Here is a 23259-nt window from a genome sequence, read left to right as displayed (position 1 = left end):
ATATTGAATCAGGAATACAGTTTTGTTATTGAGTCAGGATTACAGTTTTGTTATTGAGTCAGGATTACAGTTTTGTTATTGAGTTAGGATTACAGTTTTGTTATTGAGTCAGGAATACAGTTTTGTTATTGAGACAGGAATACAATTTTGTTTTTGAGTTAGGATTACAGTTTTGTTTTTGAGTTAGGATTACAGTTTTGTTATTGAGTCAGGATTACAGTTTTGTTATTGAGTCCGGATTACAGTTTTGTTATTGAGTCAGGATTACAGTTTTGTTATTGAGTCAGAAATACAGTTTTGTTATTGAGTCAGGATTACAAGTTTTGTTATTGAGTCAGGATTACAGTTTTGTTATTGAGTCAGGATTACAGTTTTGTTATTGAGCCAGGATTACAGTTTTGTTATTGAATCAGGAATACAGTTTTGTTATTGAGTCAGGATTACAGTTTTGTTATTGAGTCAGGATTACAGTTTTGTTATTGAGTCAGGATTACAGTTTTGTTATTGAGTCAGGATTACAGTTTTGTTATTGAGTCAGGATTACAGTTTTGTTATTGAGTCAGAAATACAGTTTTGTTATTGAGTCAGGATTACAGTTTTGTTATTGAGTCAGGATTACAGTTTTGTTATTGAGTCAGGATTACAGTTTTGTTATTGAGCCAGGATTACAGTTTTGTTATTGAGTCAGGATTACAGTTTTGTTATTGAGCCATATTGAATCAGGAATACAGTTTTGTTATTGAGTCAGGATTACAGTTTTGTTATTGAGTCAGGATTACAGTTTTGTTATTGAGTTAGGATTACAGTTTTGTTATTGAGTCAGGAATACAGTTTTGTTATTGAGACAGGAATACAATTTTGTTTTTGAGTTAGGATTACAGTTTTGTTTTTGAGTTAGGATTACAGTTTTGTTATTGAGTCAGGATTACAGTTTTGTTATTGAGTCCGGATTACAGTTTTGTTATTGAGTTATGATTACAGTTTTGTTATTGAGTCAGGATTACAGTTTTGTTATTGAGTTAGGATTACAGTTTTGTTATTGAGTCAGGATTACAGTTTTGTTATTGAGTTAAGATTACAGTTTTGTTATTGAGTCAGGAATTCAGTTTTGTTATTGAGTCAGGATTACAGTTTTGTTATTGAGTTAGGATTACAGTTTTGTTATTGAGTCAGGATTACAGTTTTGTTATTGAGTTAAGATTACAGTTTTGTTATTGAGTCAGGAATACAGTTTTGTTATTGAGTTAAGATTACAGTTTTGTGATTGAGTCAGGATTACAGTTTTGTTATTGAGTTAAGATTACAGTTTTGTTATTGAGTCAGGAATTCAGTTTTGTTATTGAGTCAGGAATACAGTTGTGTTATTGAGTTAAGATTACAGTTTTGTTATTGAGTCAGGATTACAACTTTGTTATTGAGTCAGGATTACAGTTTTGTGATTGAGTCAGGATTACAGTTTTGTTATTGAGTTAAGATTACAGTTTTGTTATTGAGTCAGGAATTCAGTTTTGTTATTGAGTCAGGAATACAGTTTTGTTATTGAGTCAGAAATACAGTTTTGTTATTGAGTCAGGATTACAATTTTGTTATTGAGTCAGGATTACAGTTTTGTTATTGAGCCAGGATTACAGGTTTGTTATTGAGTCAGGATTACAGTTTTGTTATTGAGCCAGGATTACAGTTTTGTTATTGAATCAGGAATACAGTTTTGTTATTGAGTCAGGATTACAGTTTTGTTATTGAGTCAGGATTACAGTTTTGTTATTGAGTCAGAATACAGTTTTGTTATTGAGTCAGGATTACAGTTTTGTTATTGAGTCAGGATTACAGTTTTGTTATTGAGTCAGGATTACAGTTTTGTTATTGAGCCAGGATTACAGTTTTGTTATTGAGTCAGGATTACAGTTTTGTTATTGAGCCAGGATTACAGTTTTGTTATTGAATCAGGAATACAGTTTTGTTATTGAGTCAGGATTTCAGTTTTGTTATTGAGTCAGGATTACAGTTTTGTTATTGAGTTAGGATTACAGTTTTGTTATTGAGTCAGGAATACAGTTTTGTTATTGAGACAGGAATACAATTTTGTTTTTGAGTTAGGATTACAGTTTTGTTTTTGAGTTAGGATTACAGTTTTGTTATTGAGTCAGGATTACAGCTTTGTTTATGAGTTAGGATTACAGTTTTGTTTATGAGTTAGGATTACAGTTTTGTTATTGAGTTAGGATTACAGTTTTGTTATTGAGTCAGGAATACAGTTTTGTTATTGACACAGGAATACAATTTTGTTTTTGAGTTAGGATTACAGTTTCGTTTTTGAGTTAGGATTACAGTTTTGTTATTGAGTCAGGATTACAGTTTTGTTTATGAGACAAGATTACAGTTTTGTTTATGAGTTAGGATTACAGTTTTGTTTATGAGTCCGGATTACAGTTTTGTTATTGAGTTATGATTACAGTTTTGTTATTGAGTCAGGAATACAGTTTTGTTATTGAGTCAGGAATACAGTTTTGTTATTGAATCAGGAATACAGTTTTATTATTGAGTCATGATTACAGTTTTGTTATTGAGTCAGGATTACAGTTTTGTTATTGAGTTAGGATTACAGTTTTGTTTTGGAGTCAGGATTACAGTTTTGTTATTGAGTCAGGATTACAGTTTTGTTATTGAGTTAGGATTACAGTTTTGTTATTGAGTCAGGAATACAGTTTTGTTATTGAGTCAGGATTACAGTTTTGTTATTGAGTCAGGATTACAGTTTTGTTATTGAGTCAGGAATACAGTTTTGTTATTGAGTCAGGAATACAGTTTTGTTTTTGAGTTAGAATTACAGTTTTGTTATTGAGTTAGGATTACAGTTTTGTTATTGAGTCAGGAATACAGTTTTGTTATTGAGTCAGGATTACAGTTTTGTTATTGAGTCAGGAATACAGTTTTGTTATTGAGTCAGGATTACAGTTTTGTTATTGAGTTAGGATTAGAGTTTTGTTTATGAGTTAGAATAACAGTTTTGTTATTGAGTACAAATTAGAGTTTGTTATTGAGTCAGGAATACAGTTTTGTTATTGAGTCAGGAATACAGTTTTGTTATTGAGTCAGGAATACAGTTTTGTTATTGAGTTAGAGTTACAGTTGTGTTATTGAGTCAGGATTACAGTTTTGTTATTGAGTCAGGAATACATTTTTTTTTTGAGTTAGGAATACAGTTTTGTTATTGAGTCAGGATTACAGTTTTGTTATTGAGTCAGGATTACAGTTTTGTTATTGAGTTAGGATTACAGTTTTGTTATTGAGTCAGGAATACAGTTTTGTTATTGAGTCAGGATTACAGTTTTGTTATTGAGTTAGGATTACAGTTTTGTTATTGAGTCAGGATTACAGTTTTGTTATTGAGTCAGGATTACAGTTTTGTTATTGAGTCAGGAATACAGTTTTGTTATTGAGTCCGGATTACAGTTTTGATTTGAGTCAGGATTACAATTTTGTTGATGAGTCCGGATTACAGTTTGTTATTGAGTCAGGATTACAGTTTTGTTTTTGAGTCAGGAATACAGTTTTGTTATTGAGTCAGGAATACAGTTTTGTTATTGAGTCAGGATTACAGTTTTGTTATTGAGTCAGGAATACAGTTTTGTTATTGAGTTCGGATGACAGTTTTGTTATTGAGTCAGGAATACGGTTTGTTATTGAGTCAGGATTACAATTTTGTTATTGAGTCAGGATTACAGTTTTGTTATTGAGCCAGGATTACAGGTTTGTTATTGAGTCAGGATTACAGTTTTGTTATTGAGCCAGGATTACAGTTTTGTTATTGAATCAGGAATACAGTTTTGTTATTGAGTCAGGATTACAGTTTTGTTATTGAGTCAGGATTACAGTTTTGTTATTGAGTCAGAAATACAGTTTTGTTATTGAGTCAGGATTACAGTTTTGTTATTGAGTCAGGATTACAGTTTTGTTATTGAGTCAGGATTACAGTTTTGTTATTGAGCCAGGATTACAGTTTTGTTATTGAGTCAGGATTACAGTTTTGTTATTGAGCCAGGATTACAGTTTTGTTATTGAATCAGGAATACAGTTTTGTTATTGAGTCAGGATTTCAGTTTTGTTATTGAGTCAGGATTACAGTTTTGTTATTGAGTTAGGATTACAGTTTTGTTATTGAGTCAGGAATACAGTTTTGTTATTGAGACAGGAATACAATTTTGTTTTTGAGTTAGGATTACAGTTTTGTTTTTGAGTTAGGATTACAGTTTTGTTATTGAGTCAGGATTACAGCTTTGTTTATGAGTTTGGATTACAGTTTTGTTTATGAGTTAGGATTACAGTTTTGTTATTGAGTTAGGATTACAGTTTTGTTATTGAGTCAGGAATACAGTTTTGTTATTGACACAGGAATACAATTTTGTTTTTGAGTTAGGATTACAGTTTCGTTTTTGAGTTAGGATTACAGTTTTGTTATTGAGTCAGGATTACAGTTTTGTTTATGAGACAAGATTACAGTTTTGTTTATGAGTTAGGATTACAGTTTTGTTTATGAGTCCGGATTACAGTTTTGTTATTGAGTTATGATTACAGTTTTGTTATTGAGTCAGGAATACAGTTTTGTTATTGAGTCAGGAATACAGTTTTGTTATTGAATCAGGAATACAGTTTTATTATTGAGTCATGATTACAGTTTTGTTATTGAGTCAGGATTACAGTTTTGTTATTGAGTTAGGATTACAGTTTTGTTTTGGAGTCAGGATTACAGTTTTGTTATTGAGTCAGGATTACAGTTTTGTTATTGAGTTAGGATTACAGTTTTGTTATTGAGTCAGGAATACAGTTTTGTTATTGAGTCAGGATTACAGTTTTGTTATTGAGTCAGGATTACAGTTTTGTTATTGAGTCAGGAATACAGTTTTGTTATTGAGTCAGGAATACAGTTTTGTTTTTGAGTTAGAATTACGGTTTTGTTATTGAGTTAGGATTACAGTTTTGTTATTGAGTCAGGAATACAGTTTTGTTATTGAGTCAGGATTACAGTTTTGTTATTGAGTCAGGAATACAGTTTTGTTATTGAGTCAGGATTACAGTTTTGTTATTGAGTTAGGATTAGAGTTTTGTTTATGAGTTAGAATAACAGTTTTGTTATTGAGTACAAATTAGAGTTTGTTATTGAGTCAGGAATACAGTTTTGTTATTGAGTCAGGAATACAGTTTTGTTATTGAGTCAGGAATACAGTTTTGTTATTGAGTTAGAGTTACAGTTGTGTTATTGAGTCAGGATTACAGTTTTGTTATTGAGTCAGGAATACATTTTTTTTTTGAGTTAGGAATACAGTTTTGTTATTGAGTCAGGATTACAGTTTTGTTATTGAGTCAGGATTACAGTTTTGTTATTGAGTCAGGATTACAGTTTTGTTATTGAGTTAGGATTACAGTTTTGTTATTGAGTCAGGAATACAGTTTTGTTATTGAGTCAGGATTACAGTTTTGTTATTGAGTTAGGATTACAGTTTTGTTATTGAGTCAGGATTACAGTTTTGTTATTGAGTCAGGATTACAGTTTTGTTATTGAGTCAGGAATACAGTTTTGTTATTGAGTCCGGATTACAGTTTTGATTTGAGTCAGGATTACAATTTTGTTGATGAGTCCGGATTACAGTTTGTTATTGAGTCAGGATTACAGTTTTGTTTTTGAGTCAGGAATACAGTTTTGTTATTGAGTCAGGAATACAGTTTTGTTATTGAGTCAGGATTACAGTTTTGTTATTGAGTCAGGAATACAGTTTTGTTATTGAGTTCGGATGACAGTTTTGTTATTGAGTCAGGAATACGGTTTGTTATTGAGTCAGGATTACAGTTTTGTTATTGAGTCAGGAATACAGTTTTGTTATTGAGTTAGGATTACAGTTTTGTTATTGAGTTCGGATGACAGTTTTATTATTGAGTTAGGATTACAGTTTTGTTATTGAGTCAGGAATACAGTTTTGTTATTGAGTCAGGAATACAGTTTTGTTATTGAGTCAGGATTACAGTTTTGTTTTTGAGTTAGAATTACAGTTTTGTTATTGAGTCCGGATTACAGTTTTGTTATTGAGTCAGGAATGCAGTTTTGTTATTGAGTCAGGATTACAGTTTTGTTATTGAGTTAGGATTACAGTTTTGTTATTGAGTTAGGATTATATTTTGTATTTTGAGTGAGGACTTCTGTTTTGTTTTGAGCCAGGATGACAGTTTTTTTAAGAGTTAGGAATACAGTTTGGTTATTGAGCGAGTATTATATATATATTTTTTTGAGTTAGGACTACTGTTTTGTTTTAGAGCCAGGAATACAGTTTTGTGTTTTTAGTAAGGATTACATTTTTGCTTATATTGTTGGTATTCTCTTTGTGATAACCAGTGGCATTGTACGTTATTTAATTAGGATTAACGTAAGGAGTCTTTTACAGAGGACATATTTACGAGTGCCTAGATTATTTTAGGAATTATTGCAGAGGAATACAAAAGTCTATATATCTATTGAAATGCTAGATATCACCGATGATCGGGTGGGGTGTCCTGCTGGAGTCTTCGGCAGTATATTTCAGCGAGGTAGCACTATGAAGTCGGTATCAGTTTCGCACTATCACAAGGAGACAAACACGAAGTAACTACAGCCTTCCAGAACACTCATGCATCTTGCACACAGGGGAGACCTTCTTTAATGATCTTAGCTGTTGAAAAATACAAAAAAAAAAAAAAAAAAAAACATCGCTGAGGAAGGGAAGATATTTTCAAGGGTGTCCGTATATACAAAATATCCTTCTTTTGCTGATGATTTGCCTTGAGAATTTTGGATAGTTATTATTTATCTTACAATCATTTTTTTTATTTGCAGGAGTCTGTCTAAGTTTGACAGGTACCAAAGTGCAACGCTACAGAACTGCTGCCGAAGTAACATGGAGCGTATCTGGTATTGCGCCTGGGTGCTCCGTTTTAAACTGGATGGTGCATTACGACTCGGTGAGCCCAGTTCGAATCTACCAGAACCGAAACAATTCAGGAAGCTATGTTAATCAGTCCTTTATACCCGTTCATCCCAACTTCAAGTACAACGTGTTTGTACAGGCTTTCACAAACACAGGTGTGGTCCAATCGCCAGTGGTCGTCTATCAAGCTCCCAAAACACGTGAGTACTTCCAACAAATAGTACACATGATTGACACCGACTGTGAAATATTGTTTAAATGTATAAAAAAAACCAAAAAAACCCCCAAAAACAAACAAACAAAACAACTAGAACATAAAACATATATGTATAGATTGTGGCTCCACCACGGACTAGTAACAGACATCAGCTAATTATGAATAGGATAATTTCAAATTAATTACTTGACAACAAAACATTTCACAATCTAGTCGATACCATACGCTCATCTTCACTGTTTTTGAAACAGTGGTGGTGATGTGTTTTCAATACTTCTGCTTAGGTTCGAACCATGAATTCTAGACCAACACTCTAATGGATGGACTAAGGAGAATTATTTTCCCTAGTCAATCAGGAAATAACTGATGTTTTAGAAAGGATACATTTTCACCACATATGGATATTACAAGTAAAACATGTAAACCCTATGTGATGTAAGACTGATTGATGTTTGTGTTCCAGTTCCGGCTTCTCCTCCGGGCAAGTTACACATGTTGTCCAAGACACACGACAGTGTTACAGTGGGATGGGACCAAGTGACTCTCTTTCAAAGGAATGGGGACGTCTTGGGGTACAAGTAAGTAGAATCATTATCCGATTAAATCACAGGCGGCTGCATCTGCTTAGTAAACCGAGGCCATAATCTTTCCAGCTGATGTAACAGTCTTTGCCTTCTTTGGCGGGAGAGAGCCAGGGTGATTCCAATGTTTCGATTGTTCTTTGGCCTCTGGGGGTAAAATGATGGACCCATGTTTCATCCATAGATACAAATCTCTGAAGAAAGTTGGCAGGCTATTCCTAAAAAAGGTTATGATTAGCAAGCGATGATGTGCGCCTGGTGTATTTCTGCTCAACTGACGGAAGTCTTGGTACCTATCGGCCCGAAAGCTTTCTCATTGCGAGATCCTCGTAAAAAAATGGAATGTACTCTTTCCTGTGAAATGACAAATCTACTAGCTATATATCTTTCTGTGACTCGTCTTGTCAGTCATAACAATATCATGAAATTTATTGACCATTTTTGGGGTTAACAACATTGACAGGCCTTCCACGACGGGGGTCATCCTCAAGGCTCTGTCAGCCGCTCTTAAATTCTGCCACCAACCTTTTCACTGTGACAGATGAAGGGCATCTTTCCCTAGTGTTGCTACCATATCATTATGGATATCCTTAGGTGTTCAACCTTTTTTTGTTATGCAAATATGGGATCACTACTCTTTTACCGATTTTGTCCATTTTGCAAAATTCGCTTGTCTTGTTTACTTTAGAGTGCTACCTCGTCGATATAAACTAACCAAATGAGACCACAGACGCTTGCATAGAAAATAAGAATTATAAAAAATGATATCAGTGGTATGTGTACTGTGTAAAAGTGAAGGCCGGAAACTTCGTCACCAGCGAAACGGCACACCACCTCACTTAAATCGACTAAAAATCACATTTATGCAAACTGACACAGCGCATACTATATACTACCGTCATCTAGAAACATTCATCTTTAACTACCGTGTCACTCAATACTAATTGTTTCATCCAAAACACAATAATCCGTGAAAACATCGCCGGATTCCTCCTTCAGGATACCATTTTTCAAACTCCTCCCTCAGCCTGTCCAGATTCCTCATTTACATACGGAGTTGAAAGGTCATGCGTTATATAATCGACTGTCACCAGGTACACATTTTGGGGTCATCTCCACATGCATTTTGTCCGGAAAACGCTTCGGCTCGTTCAAGAGTTTCGTCTAATTTACGATTATTTGAAGAGTTTTGTCGAATGAACGATGATTTATAATAATAAATTATTCATTATTTTAAAAGTGAGATTCCCATGCACCGAATATGACGGTACACAGGAAAAGCAAACGAAGTCAAGAATGCCCATTCTGTAATCGCATACACGTAGTAGGCCTAGACATTTCATACTTGAAAATTAAAAAAAAAAAAAAAAAAGCAATTAAAAGGAAATGGGTTAGCATACTTTTGTCACAAAGGTAGAACAAAAAGGCTTTTTTTATACGATTAACTTTTGTCAGATTGCTGAAATCAGGACGATAAAAAATAAAAGTGTATTACGAATAAGACTGCATTCAGGTCACTGGTACATATACCAACATTGCTTACTTCAGACCTGTTAATTTATTTCCACAAATTTTACAAATATAATGTCGTCGTCAAATCCGAAGTTCATACTTCAGACCTGCCAAACGATTGTGTGGTCAGTGATCAATCTACAATTTATTTTCATGAGTCCTACAATGATGGATTAATATTTCCAAGAAATTCTCAAAATTCTATGAGTACAAACAGGACTCGGGACTTGCATATAGATTTATCACTATGTGATTATCGAAATATTGAGAATGAGTTTCTTTTTATTTTCAACCTTTTTTATTCAAATTTTTGAGTGTAATTGAGTGTGTAAGCATCCAACGTTACTCTCAACGAGAACAGCGGAAAGTGATGCCTTTTTCCATAACCTTTTGGAAAGTATTTACTCTTATCAAACTTTAGGCAACATATGTATAACAGGGGACTTTAATGCCAGAATTGGCGATTCGGCTGACTTCATTGAAGGTGTTGATACAGTACTCCCTAGACACTCAATTGACGACGGAATAAATCATTATGGCGATGTTTTTATTGACTTTTTCGTCGAAACCAATACTTGTGTTTTAAACGGTAGACTTGGATCTAATGACTTTACTCATGTCTCAAGTAGGGGCAGATCAGTTGTCGATTACGTCATAGTACCGCACGAACAGTTATTCTTATTTGATAGTTTTAACGTACTTTTAATGTCCGACATTGTGCACGTCCTTGGCCTGGAAGCTCACACCAGCGTCCCCGATCATTCTATACTCGAATTTGATATGGTAACAAAACGAACACCAACAAGTGATCATGATGTTATCCCGGATTCCAGCAAACGTTATAATTTGTCAACTTTACCGTCAGACTTTTTAAGGGATGTCGAAAGTATCGAAATAATTAACTCTACAATCCAGAAAATTGAGCGTGATCTGAATGATAGTGAAAACATTGATCAAGCGTACTCAAAATTAAAAAGATCTAATATTCACGGAAATGGACAGACGGGTGAAAGTAACGTGGAAAAGTGTTGGTCGACCCAAATCCAAATATCTATTAAAACCCTACTGGAACGAAGAACTTCAAACACAATGGAGCATTGCTCATGAATGAGAACGTAAATGGCTTAAAATTAAAGGGTCTGGTTTGGCTAAACGCAGACTTAAGGAGCATTTTTGTCGGGAACGGAAAACGTTCGACCAACTTAACCGAAAACATAAACGGCGATTCCAATTAGAAGAACAATCTAAACTGAATTCTCTGTTAATAGAGAACAATTCCAGAGATATGTGGAAAGAGATTGGCAAGCTTGGTATAGTAAACGCACGGCAAACGGAAATCCCCATGGAAACCGTGAACACCAATGGTAGCATAGTACGTGAAAAAAATCTAGTCCTCGAATGTTGGAAAAATAAATATGAAGAACTTTATAATGGTCAAAGTGATCCAAACGTATTTGACGAGGCTCGTCTCACCGAAGTAAAATCGAAACTAGAGACAAATAGTGTGGAGGTTCCTTACGCGGTGTATATTACGTCCCTTAATACACCAATCACCAGGGAGGAGGTACAGAAAGCTATCGCGCGCGCAAAGAACAGGAAATCACCAGGATTTGACAACATTCCTGATGAGGTTCTCCGAAACGACGCGTGTGTGAACATACTTGTCACGATTTTTAAATATTGTTTTGACAACAGTACTGTACCAAAAGATTGGACATCTGGAATAATTCATCCTATCCCCAAGTCGGATACAAAGGACTTCACCAATCCGCTTAGTTACCGCGGGATATCTCTCCTGTCCGTACGTAGTAAAATTTATACCGATATTCTAGGACAACGCTTAAACACCTGGCTGGAACGCCACAACTTACTAGCGGACGAACAAAACGGTTTCCGTTCCAAGAGGAGCGGCCTCGACCACATCTATTCGCTTTATAGTGTCATAAATAACCGAAAACTTTCCAGGGAGTCGACGTTTGTTTGTTACGTAGACGCTAAAAAAGCGTTCGACACCGTCAACAGGCATTGCCTATGGTACAAACGTAAAAGGATCGGCATATGTGGATTGTTCCTGGACGCAGTGAAATCTCTCTATTCACAGTCGCGATGTGCGGTACGGCTGAAAAATCACGTCACCGACTGGTTCAACGTGAACAACGGCGTAAAACAAGGCTGTAATATTTCGCCGAGCTTATTCGCCATATACATAAAGGATCTTGTAGAAGAAATCAACAATCTTCGATGCGACGACACGATCGGTGATAGTATGCTCTCGATTCTTCTGTATGCTGACGATGTGGCGTTATTGGCGCCCGATGAGCCGTCCTTACAACGGATGATGAACTGTTTACATAACTGGTGTCGGAAGTGGCGTCTTACGGTCAACGTCGGAAAAACTAACGTCATTCACTTCAGAAACAAGTCTGTACCTAGATCAAATTTCCAGTTCAAATATTGCGATCTTGATATCCAGACCGCTGATCATTATAAATACCTGAGTGTCTGGTTTACGGAACACTTGGCATGGAACTCACCGTTAAGGAATTAGCGAAATCAGCAAGTCGAGCACTCGGCGCACTATACAGCAAATTTAGATTCGCAGGTGGCATGTCTTTTGGTGTGTTTAAGAACCTTTATGAATCATTAGTGGAGCCCGTACTTTTCTATTGTGCCGGTATATGGGGAGTTAATTCTTATCGTTTTGTTCAAACTGTGCAAAACAAGGCCGGGCGCTACTTCTTGGGCTCCGGAAAAAATGTTTCGAACATGGCGACCTCGGGTGGAACTCATGCGCAACGAAACAAAAAATAGAAGTGTGTAGGCTTTGGCTAAAAATCAAGTGTTGTGAGCCCGGGCGTCTTATAAAAACAATTCATATCTGGTCTCTCTCCCGAGGAAGAAGCTGGGACAAACGCGTGGAATCTCTGTTAAATGTACGGAACTTGAACTCTCTTTTAGAACCTAACCCGTCTTATACATCATGTCTCAATGAAGCAAAGCTATCGCTCCGACAAGAGGATGAAACTACATGGTATAGACAAATGTGGAACGATTCTGGTCAAGACAATGGTAATAAACTTAGGACCTACCGAACGTATAAATATAGTCTAGCTCCTGATCATGAATTATAAACATCGACAAACCTTAGCCAAATTTCGTTGTGGCAATTTGAAACTTAAAGTAGAGACGGGTCGGTATTCTCATGCTGTTACGCCTTTACAGGAGAGAAAGTGTACTTTATGTCATTCAGGCTCTTTGGCAGATGAAACTCATTTTCTCATAGATTGTGACTTTTACTCAGATTTGAAACTTTCTTTATACAACAAAGCATTATTTTATTTACCAAATCACAAATCTTGATTCTTCAATCAAATTACTATTTCTTATGCAAAATGCCAACTTACAATCCACGTTAGCATCGACATTATACAACATGTACAGACGAAGATTATGTTTTAATTTTGTTTAATTTGTACATTATTATGTATCTTTACCCAAATATGGAGGTTATGTTACTACACTGGTAGTTTTTCTAATCTTGCAATTTTAGATAAGTCGAAGTTGTGTTCTTAAATCCTAAATAATTTTAACAAGATACTTGATATTCTTAATAGATATAATTTTTAAGTGTCTCGTAAGCCAAATATGGCTGGACATTTTTACTCTAATTGGTATTTTTATCTATCATGACTTTGTTTTTACCATGTTGTAAAAATGTGTGACATTCTAATAAATAAAATATTGTATTGTATTGTATTGTAATAATGGTTAAGCTGGCCGAAGGGCTTACAGAGTAAAGAAACTGAATTGAAATGAGAAAGAAAAGATAATACTTAAGTATTTCTAGTTGTTATTTTGTGTCAACGCCAGAGCCCCCGCCCAGAAAATAAAAAGGCATCACGCTTAAACGATAGAGGTCAAATGCTATTAAATAAAAAGGAAAACAATCTCTCAGAACAAATTAAATGAACCGACGGTTGTAGAACTGCCTAAAAAATTAAACCTCCAATATTTACCGGTGTTGTGTGTGGTCTATATATTTGTTAATACTTTTTATAGTCATGTAGTGGTCCATGTTTTTTTGTTTTTGCTTTTTTTTTTAATTAAAGATAGGCATAACCCTAAATACATAAGTTCAATTTGAAAACCAAAATATCAAATAACTGTCAGCTATTACCCCGTCCATATTTTAACAACTTCGAAAAAAATCAACCGATACTGCTAGTTCATGGTATACGTATAATGCCCAGGCCCTGTCTTGAACAAGTGATTGAGCACCGTTTGCAATCTTTCGATTTCAAAACGAAGTTTCAACAACTACGGAAATGATGCAGTTGAAGAAAGGGAAAGGACTATCTCATCACTGGCATTAAAACATGCTATCTTAATTAGTTCGTGATCTCGCAAACGACGTCCTGTACATGCACCTGTAAATTAAAGCATGCCGAGATGACCCCAAAAAGTGCACCTGGTGACAGTCGATTATATAAACGCATGACCTTTCAAAAATGGTGTCCTGAAGGAGGAATTCGGCGATGTTTTCACGGATTATTGTGTTTTGGATGTAACAATTCGTATTGAGTGACACGGTAGGTTAAAGATGAATGTTTCTAGATGGCGGCAGTATATAGTATGCGCTGTGTCAGTTTGAATTAATGAGTTTTTTAGTGGATTGAGGTGTGGTGGGGTGCCGTTTCGCTCGTAGCGGAGTTGCCAACCTTGTGATTCCCACAGTACACGTTACCACTGCCATATCCCATTTTCTATGCAAGCATGTGTGCTATATATTCAGATGTATTCAAAATCATATAACCATACTGTGTCTATTTCATTAACGTGTACATCTATGTTTTCATTTTAAGATATCAATGTATTAATTCTTTTAATTGGGATCGAGCTCTATACCTCTTTTACTGTACTAGATATAATATACAGTGCAGTGCCAAAAGTGAGTAGCCACTTCTACGCGACGTCATTTTGCAATGTCAAGTAGATGGCTTTGTATTTTCGACGTTTTTTCAATATAATAGCAAAAATAATGTAACTTACTTGTTAATATTTGGTAATACACCCCTTTGCTTTAATAACTGCCTGTATTTTCTTTGGAATTGATTCATATAATGCCTGTATTCTTGTCTGGTCCAGCTGATTCCAAATTTCAGAAACGACACTCACCAGATCTGCCTTTGACCTAATGTCATTCAGTCTGTTTGTTAGTTTAATTTTTAGTAATCTCCATAGATTTTCTATTATGTTGATGTCTGGGGTCTGTGCTGGCCAAGGAATTGTTTCAATATTATGTTCCGTTTTCCACCGGCAGGTCTGTCTTGACACATGGACGGGACAGTTGTCCTCTTGTAATATCCAATAAGAATTTCCAAACATTTTCGCAACAACTGGCCACAAATGTGTATCTAAAACATTTATGTATTTCTCAGAATTAATATTACCCTCCACTGGGGTCAATACCCCCACTCCTCGAAAAGTTATACAACCCCAAAACATGACCGAGATATTTAATCGTGGCGAATGAGCACTATACTGACCAAGGCATTCCGGTTTCCATGTCTCGTCGCGTTTTCTCCAGACATATACTTTTCTATCATGACCTAAGACAATCTTTGTTTTATCCGTAAAAATGATATTTTTCCAATTTTGTTCAACTGTCCATGTCCGATGATCTCGACACCATTTTACACGCCGTTCACGGTTCACCTTTGAAATGGTAGTACGCTTCCTAACAGCGCATCTTTTATAATCAAAATCACTGAGTCTTCTCTTTAAAGTTCTCTCAGATACTTCAGTGGGGTTTAACTCATTAAATGATGCCAATAAATCCGGAAAACTTTGACGTCTGTTCTGTTTTATCAGCCGCGAAAGCCGAGTGTCACTTCTGACGGTGGTAATTTTGCTCCTACCCCTTCGGGGCTTGTTTTCTAAACTTCCTCTCTCGTGAAAACGTTGGAGAAACTTCTGAATTGTTGAACGGGATATGTTCAATATTTCAGCAATTTTTCGTCCAGAAATTCCACTTTCGTGCATTGCTGTGATCGTCTGCTTCTGGCACTGTGACATCTCACTACCGTGTGGCGCCATATTGTTTACACCGACAACGGTGCTTAAAATGAAACCAAATACCGTATTCCGCGTTCCGGATTAAGGACACGATGATCACGATTAAAATGATGTATGATATAACAATATTACTTGAAAATATATTTCTTTCATTTTATTAAAATACGACGTAACGGCGAAAACGTCGTTTTTGACGTTGAAAGTGGCTACTCACTTTTTGCATGGCACTGTACGTCTACGTGTAATAGGTATGTATCGTAGATGTATTATAATATCTAATTATTTGCTTACATATCAGCAGTATCTTAACAATAAATTGAGAAATCTCAATTATATTTGGTATGAGAAACATTTCTTATGTCTTACAAAAGGTTTCTTTTTACCATACAGATTGACGTATAGAGATGCAGTAAGTGGTAAAGTAATGTCTACTAATGTGTCAGGGGAGAGCACTCTAACCGGAGTCATCCGGGGTCTGCAGCCCTCCACAGTCTATCAGATATTAGTCCAATGTATCAACGACGTAGGTCTAGGTCCAGCGAGCAGACCCTTTCTCACCGTCACCACCAATCCTCTACGTCAGTAACTTATAAAGATATCATTCTTTTCATATCCTCTGTCGTTTTATGTAAAGATAAATAATTGTCTCACATGTAAACAAAATAGACAACTGGAAATACAGTGGATACATAATCATTTTACATTCATTATTACTTAATTCTCCAATATGAACTTCATGAGGCATGACATTTTATTTAATACCAATATATCTATTGTTAATTTACACTTCAAATTCATTGATCATATGGAAGATGTAACATAAATATCTTTATTTCATTGTAGCTACTACAGCTCCCACTACATCAACCACCCTCGTCACCACCACTACTACTACTGCCACTACCAGCACCACCACTACCAGCACCACTACCACCACCGCTCCGATAACGTCCAAGTCAACAAGCATTACTTCGCCAAGAATTGTAACTCCTGCCACAACGAAAATAGTACAAACCACGAAAACGCTGCCAGTCGGTATTTCTACGACACATGTGGTGTCAAACCCGAAATTATCGTCATCATCCGTTACGATAAATCAACTATCTCCTAAAGTCACTGCTCCACTGGTAACTTCAGGTGCAACAATAGCGCTTATGTCCACAAGCAGCAGTGATATGACGTCAATCTTTACCAAAAAGTTTCCTTCGTCCTACTTAATACATACGACCACGCCCATAGCAATGACGAGGCCATCAGAAACTACACGCAAAGGCAAGCATCCATCTAAGTACCCTGATTAAGACATGTGCTAGATAGCATGTTGACTGCTTCTCAGTTATGTTGTGTTTAGTTAGAGACTCCTTTACCACACACACGCGGACATTGTAAGATTAACCTGTTGCCCCTTACGTTGTGGATAATGCTTTATACCGCAATGGTGTCAGATAAAAGATTAAACTTTCAAAAGACTTTCGTATTCAGTCATTTATCGTGTTTGTCCAACGTTTCAGCCTTATCAGTTTGGCAGTACCAGCGGAGAGAGGTTCCTGCGATAGAATTATATACATTACACGAGATAATACTGATAAATTCTGCCTTGTCTCGTACTTTAGCAAAGGGGGGCACTTCAATGGTGTCGATTTTGAATTTACTGATAACATGTTTGGAGGAAATGTGGTGTCTGTAATTGGTAGATGGTTTATCCAGTTTACTGTTATGTCTGCAAAGTCTTTCGAAGCAGTGGGATATGATGCCGGCATGCATGTAAACATCTTTCAGATCGAATAAGCAGTGTCAAAGTTGGTTGGGTTTATATTTCCTCTCCTGAACTATTGAAGCACTGTGACTTTATATCCATTTTTGTCTGTGTGGGTTTTGGCATGCTTTTACAAAATGTCTTCAACTCTTCTTTCCAACAGACTCGGCTGACGACAAGATCCTTGGCCTTGACCTTTGGATGTTAGTGGCCATAGCTGTTGGCGCCTTACTGCTACTGCTGTTGCTGTCGTTGTTAATTTGTTGTTGTTGCCGGTGGTGTTGTTTCGAGGAAGCAGCTGTTGGGGCTAAGACGAGAGGCGAGGAGAGAGTTTTCGACAAAAGGGTACCGATTACATTTATAATATATAGAAAACATTGCTAAACACTGGTTAATCAATGGCGACTAATGCACCGTGTAACTATCGTATATGAAGCATGGGTTAACCTTATAATAATATTTGTCATATTCAGATAACAGAGTTATTTTGAGTTTTCTTAATCGTATATTCGTCTGAATAAGCTCGTCTTTTACGAAAATACCTTTTCATGTAGAATTTGCCGATATCTTTACACTACATAGAAGTCTGTTCAAAGATATGATATATAAACACGTAATTGTCTTATTGTTGAAATATCCAAATAATGATTAGAATAAGGATGTTGCATTCCATTGATTTATTACTCTTTACTATTTTAAAACGCAACTTTATTTCAGAAAATGGACGGTGTTTTTATGGAAAGGGATGGAAGGAAAGACGATGTCAGTAGAAAACAAAGAACAAAGAGCGTGGTATCCATGGAGTCCTTGGATGGATATAGAGTTAATGAGGTCAAACCTCGTGCGATGCGCCTGGTCAGTGTTGACAGCCATCATTCTTTGGACGCAGTCCCGATACTGATACCGTCGTCTGCAGGGAGACATTCAACACGTCATACCACGCCAATGGCTAAGGTCACCGGAACTCAGTATGAACGAATCCATACCACACCGATGGCTAGGAATGCTGGGACACAGTACGAGGACGTAGCGGAGCGTGTCATCTACCCCTCGCCCAAGTCCAAGACCTTCGGTACACAGTATGAATGTATCGAGGAGGAAATGCCAACTAAAGACATTGGAACCATAACGGACAGGCGCGGCTCACTAACACCTAGTGTGTCCCAATTTTCGTCAAAAATGTCGTCTGCAAGAACGCCACGCACACTCAGAGCCGTTGCGCCGATGCAAATAAATCCAGAAGTATTGACTCCGATAGTTATGACAACAAAGGATGCATCCACTTCCGCTATGAGTAGTCCAGAGCGAAGATTTAAATCGGCAAATGTTCAAACGGATTTAAGTGTGTTAAAGCCGCCAAGTCCACTTCCAAAAAGTTACTCTACTCAGTCAAAATCTATTGGACATCCGTCGACAATTTTACCCAATGATGTTGAAGCTGAAATAGACATATTTCCACAGCGTTCCTTAACTTCGACTGCTAAATCGGTAGATGTCAACAGTGTAAATATTCCTCCAACAGCAGCAAGTGACCACAGGGTGCCTTTTAGTGACATCGCTAGTTGTCCCACAGCTGTCCCTCTCCGACCACAAGACATTCCACGGACTCGTGATCACTCCTATCTACGATATCCATCTAAAGCTGCCAGTCACCCAATCACACTTTGGGACATTCCACTGAAAAGTTACCCGGATAGCATAACGTACCCCAGCAAAGATAGCTCGGGCGATGTCACTCCTCCGATAAATCGTATCGAGTACAACATGATATATGACAATCGTGTAAACAACACAGACAATACCTACATCCACAACTTTCTTGAGGATGCCAAGAAAATGGCGCGAAAACCCAAAGTCTCGCGACCGCCGAGACTTGCTGCAATACCGGGCAATGTGGAATCTCCTGTAGGTATGTATGATCCATTCCCGGAGAAAAGCGATGCGCATGACATTATAAAACCTGGACTTGAAAAACAGACGACATTTAATAATATTCCTGCTGTGAAAGGTCCAGAAGTTCGAGCCATTTTGTATGAACCTCATCATAGGAAGGATTCAACGGATTGTTAGACTTAATTATCCCGTAACTTTGCCTGTTTCGAAACTGATATGTCACGTGATAAAATTCGTTTAAGTGTGTTATTGTTTTTGTTTACCCACCGTGGTGTGTTACCACTTTCAAAGCCTAGGATTGATCATTTCTGACCACAGGCCTTGACCACGGATTACTTTTACTACTCGTCCGTCGTCCGTCCGCAAACCTTTCCTTTAAATCGCTAAAGTCCTAAATTACTCAGTGGATTTTGACCAAATTTGGTCTGAAGCATCCTTGGGTGAAGGGGAACCAATTTTGTATAAACGGTGGGTCTGGCCCCCCAGGGGCCTTAGGGGCGGGGCCCAATAGGGGAAATATTGCAAATTCTTTAAAATCCTTCTTCTTCTGTAGAAATGAAGGGATTTGATTCATATTTGGTCTGAAGCATCCTGGGGTGAAGGGGAACCAATTTTGTATAAACTGTGGGTCTGGCCCTCCCCCCAGGGGCCTGAGGGGCGGGGCCCAATAGGGGAAATATAGCAAATTCTTTAAAATCCTTCTTCTACTCTAGAAATGAAGGGATTTGATTCATATTTGGTCTGAAGCATCCTTGGGTGAAGGGGAATCAATTTTGTTTAAACGATGGGTCTGGCCCTCCCAGGGGCCTTAGGGGCGGGGCCCAATAGGGGAAATATAGCAAATTCTTTGAAATCCTTCTTCTTCTGCAGGAATAAAGGGATTTGATCCATGTTTGGTCTGAAGCATCCTTGGGTGAAGGGGAACCAATTTTGTATAAACGGTGGATCTGGCCTCCCAGGGGTCTGAGGGGCGGGGCCCAATAGGGGAGATATAGCAAATTCTTTGAAATCCTTCTTCTTCTGTAGGAATAAAGGGGTTTGATCCATGTTTGGTCTGAAATATCCTTGGGTGAAGGGGAACCAATTTTGTATAAACGGTGGGTCTGCCCTCCCAGTGGCCTAAGGGGTGGGGCCCAATAGGGGAAATATAGCGAATTCTTTAAAATCCTTCTTCTTCTGTAGAAATGAAGGGATTTGATTCATATTTGGTTTGAAGCATCCTTGGGTGAAGGGGAACCAATTTTGTATAAACAATGGATCTGGCCTCCCAGGGACCTGGGGGCGGGGCCAAATAGGGGAAATAGAGATTAGTCTTTAAATCGCTACTAGTCATAAAGTTTTAATGGATTTTAACTAGATTTGGTCAGGAACAATCTTGGGGGAAGGGGAACAGAGTTTGTATAATTTTTTACTCTGAACCCCTAGGGGCCTGAGGGGCCGGGCCAAATAGGGGAAATAGGGTTAATCTTTTAAATCACTACTAGTCATAAAGTTATGAATGAATTAGAACCAAATTTGGTCAGGAACATCCTTGGGAGAAGGGGAACAGAGTTTTAATACATTTTTACTCTGAACCCCCAGGGGCCTGAGGATCGGAGCCAAATAGGGGAAATAGAGATTAGTCTTTAAATCGCTACAAGTCATAAAGTTATGAATGAATTAGAACCAAATTTGGCCAGGAACATTCTGGGGGGGGGGGGGGGGGGGGGGAGGGAAACAGAGTTTGTATAAATTTTACTCTGAACCCCCAGGGGCCTGAGGGGCGGAGTCTAAGAGGGGAAATAGGGGTTAATCCTTTAAATTGCTACTAGTCGTAAAGTTATGAATGCATTTGAACCAAATTTGGTCAGGAACATCCTTGGGAGAAGGGGAATCGTGTTTGTATAAATTTTTACTCTGAACCCCCAGGGGCATTAGGGGCGGGGCTCAATAGGGAAAATAGGGGTTTATCCTATGAATCGCTATTTATCATAAAGTTATGTATGGATTTGAACCACATTTGGTCTGGAATATCCTTGGGGGAAGAGGGGAAAGAAAGTTTATGTAAATATTGACTCTGAACCCCAAGGGGCCTGAAGGGTGGGGCCAAATAGGGGAAATAGAGATCTGTCTTTATATCGCTCCTAGTCATAAAGTTTTAAATGGATTTGAACCGAATTTGGTCAGAAACATCCTTGGTGAAAGGGGAACAGATTTTGCATAAATGGTTACTGTGACCCTCCATCCCATAACTATGTATAACATCGCTGGACATTAAGGGATAAACACAATTCTGATGTAAAAATAGGCCCAAGGGTCTTTCCCCACCCTAAGGGACTTAGTTTCTTCAAACACAAATAGGTTGTAAAAATAATCCATAGGGTCTTTCAGTCCCTTAGAGAGTATGTGTATTAACAAATTGAATATGAACATTATTTTGACATTTGGTCAAATCCAACCAGGTGAGCGATACAGGCCCCATGGGCCTCTTGTTTAAAATGAAATATGAATGTTTGGTGTTCTAGACTATTTTAGATTGTAAACATAAACAATTCCTCACCAGTATATGCAATTAGATGATGGCGTAGGATTACGTAGTTCTGTCTCAATCCTGCCTTGAAAACGAAAGTAAAAAAATCACTTTGATCGTCGTGGAAATTTACATGCATCCCCAGAAAAAACTATTCACATGTCTTAGACTCATATGTTTGTCCTGAGTTCATATGCATGAACATTTCATATAAGCCTAAAACCAACCGTGTTTACGTAGTAAAATGTTTACAATTCTATAAATAGCTTTGCAGCGGAACAGGGATAACTTCAGCTGTCACATGACTAATCACGTGATCATCAGCCAAAATGGCGGTTATGTCTAATGTAACTAAACCAGCGATCGTTCACAGTTCCAAATTTATTTGTATGTCGCTAAAATACAGCAGAAATAACAACGGGAATTGAAGGCAAGTTGTAACAAACTACTTTGCCGTTTTTCATGAGGATTTGATTAAATAAGATTATTATTTGTTAATTTGAAAATAATCTAATGGTTATGATCCGTGACTGATGTACTGGCGTTTTGTTTGTCAAAACTAGACCTATTTAATATTGTCTCGTCGGACAGAGTGACCGACAACGCGACCGCAGTTTTCTATCGGAGGTAAAATATTTGCATTTTCGATGTCACTAGGGGTCATAAAATAGATTTTGGCTGAGCCTAATTAACATCTTATAATATAAATAAAAAAAACTAAGCTGTGTACATCTTGGATTTTATCTCTGATTGTATATGAAACTGTTAATAGACCGATTTGTCTTTAAGTTGATTTTTCCCCCAAAGTTTATAAGCAGCTTTACTGATTCAGAAGTATTTCAATAATCTTCCACAAACATTAAATAATTACATCAGGGAAAGATCTATCCTCAGCTATTGGAAAGTTTTCAGCAGATAAATACATGTTTTCTTGAATATATATAAAATAGGAATAACCATATTAAGACATTTCATCTGATACAAATGTAGCGGTCTGACTATAAATTCCAATTTTAAAGCTCTTATTTCATGACCTCGGACCCTGACGTTTCTCAGGGCCTTTGGCCCTTTGATTCTTTTTGTTGTCATCATTCAAAACATCAACATTTTTTTGTGTGGATATGCTGTGGGTCAGCATTGTCATGAATGAGAGAGAGGGGTGCCTCATCGAAAAGTCAATTAATCTGGGGTTTGAGTCGTATATAGAATAGACTATTCAAGGAAGTGAGATATCATATCGTTTGTAGTAGTTTATCAAGTAGTCACTAAGTCTCGAGCTTCCCTTTCCCTGATACTGGGCTAGGTCGGTGTCACTCGGTACGAATCTTGTCACTAACAGAAGAAAACAAACAAACAAATACAAACAAACGGATAAAGAGATTTCATGTAAATACACTGAAAAGTGTGAAATACACTGCTGAGCAATCCAGCTCGGTTTCCGAAATATTTATTGAAATACGTGCTGTCTTGAATAAACAAATCTTAGGATGAACTTTGAACATCGCTTTATTTTAGCATACCTACTGAGTCTAAGAAAGTATCGATGATTGAATCTGACAATTATTAATCTTATATTCAGCTGTGACGCTCGACTTCGCAGTGTCATCTTTGAATAATTGCTCGGAGTCATTTAAACAAGAGTTCTATTAATAAAAACACAAACATATTTTGCAAATATATTACCATAAGCAATAGTCTTCATACAAAAAATATAAACTTTCCTTCACAACGACTTACTTTTTGTCGCCTAGTGATTTGAATTT

The 23259-nt window shown here is 37.0% G+C and overlaps 2 protein-coding genes across 3 annotated transcripts; both read left to right on the top strand.

Annotated features, from left to right (window-relative positions):
* Positions 1 to 15735: 15735 nt before the first annotated feature.
* On the top strand, positions 15736 to 16798 carry LOC117335181 (cell wall protein DAN4-like). Its single transcript, XM_033895163.1, has 2 exons — positions 15736 to 15916; positions 16182 to 16798. Exons 1-2 carry the CDS (start codon positions 15763 to 15765, stop codon positions 16637 to 16639), a joined length of 612 nt encoding a protein of 203 aa, XP_033751054.1. The 5' UTR covers positions 15736 to 15762; the 3' UTR covers positions 16640 to 16798.
* Positions 16799 to 16951: 153 nt separating this feature from the next.
* LOC117335180 lies at positions 16952 to 19314 on the top strand. 2 transcript variants are annotated; one of them, XM_033895162.1, is made up of 3 exons: positions 16952 to 17137; positions 17258 to 17439; positions 17812 to 19314. In XM_033895162.1, exons 2-3 carry the CDS (start codon positions 17296 to 17298, stop codon positions 19162 to 19164), a joined length of 1497 nt encoding a protein of 498 aa, XP_033751053.1. In that variant the 5' UTR covers positions 16952 to 17137; positions 17258 to 17295; the 3' UTR covers positions 19165 to 19314. The 2 variants fall into 2 exon arrangements, with proteins under 2 accessions (XP_033751053.1, XP_033751052.1); XM_033895161.1 differs by having other exon boundaries at positions 16952 to 17439.
* The last annotated feature ends 3945 nt before the right edge of the window (positions 19315 to 23259 follow it).

The sequence above is a fragment of the Pecten maximus genome, chromosome 9 (assembly GCF_902652985.1).
Source record: "Pecten maximus chromosome 9, xPecMax1.1, whole genome shotgun sequence".
Taxonomy (NCBI): Eukaryota; Metazoa; Mollusca; class Bivalvia; order Pectinida; family Pectinidae; genus Pecten; species Pecten maximus.
The sequence above is the reverse complement of the archived record's forward strand: the minus strand, read 5'-3'. Positions and strand labels throughout refer to the sequence as shown.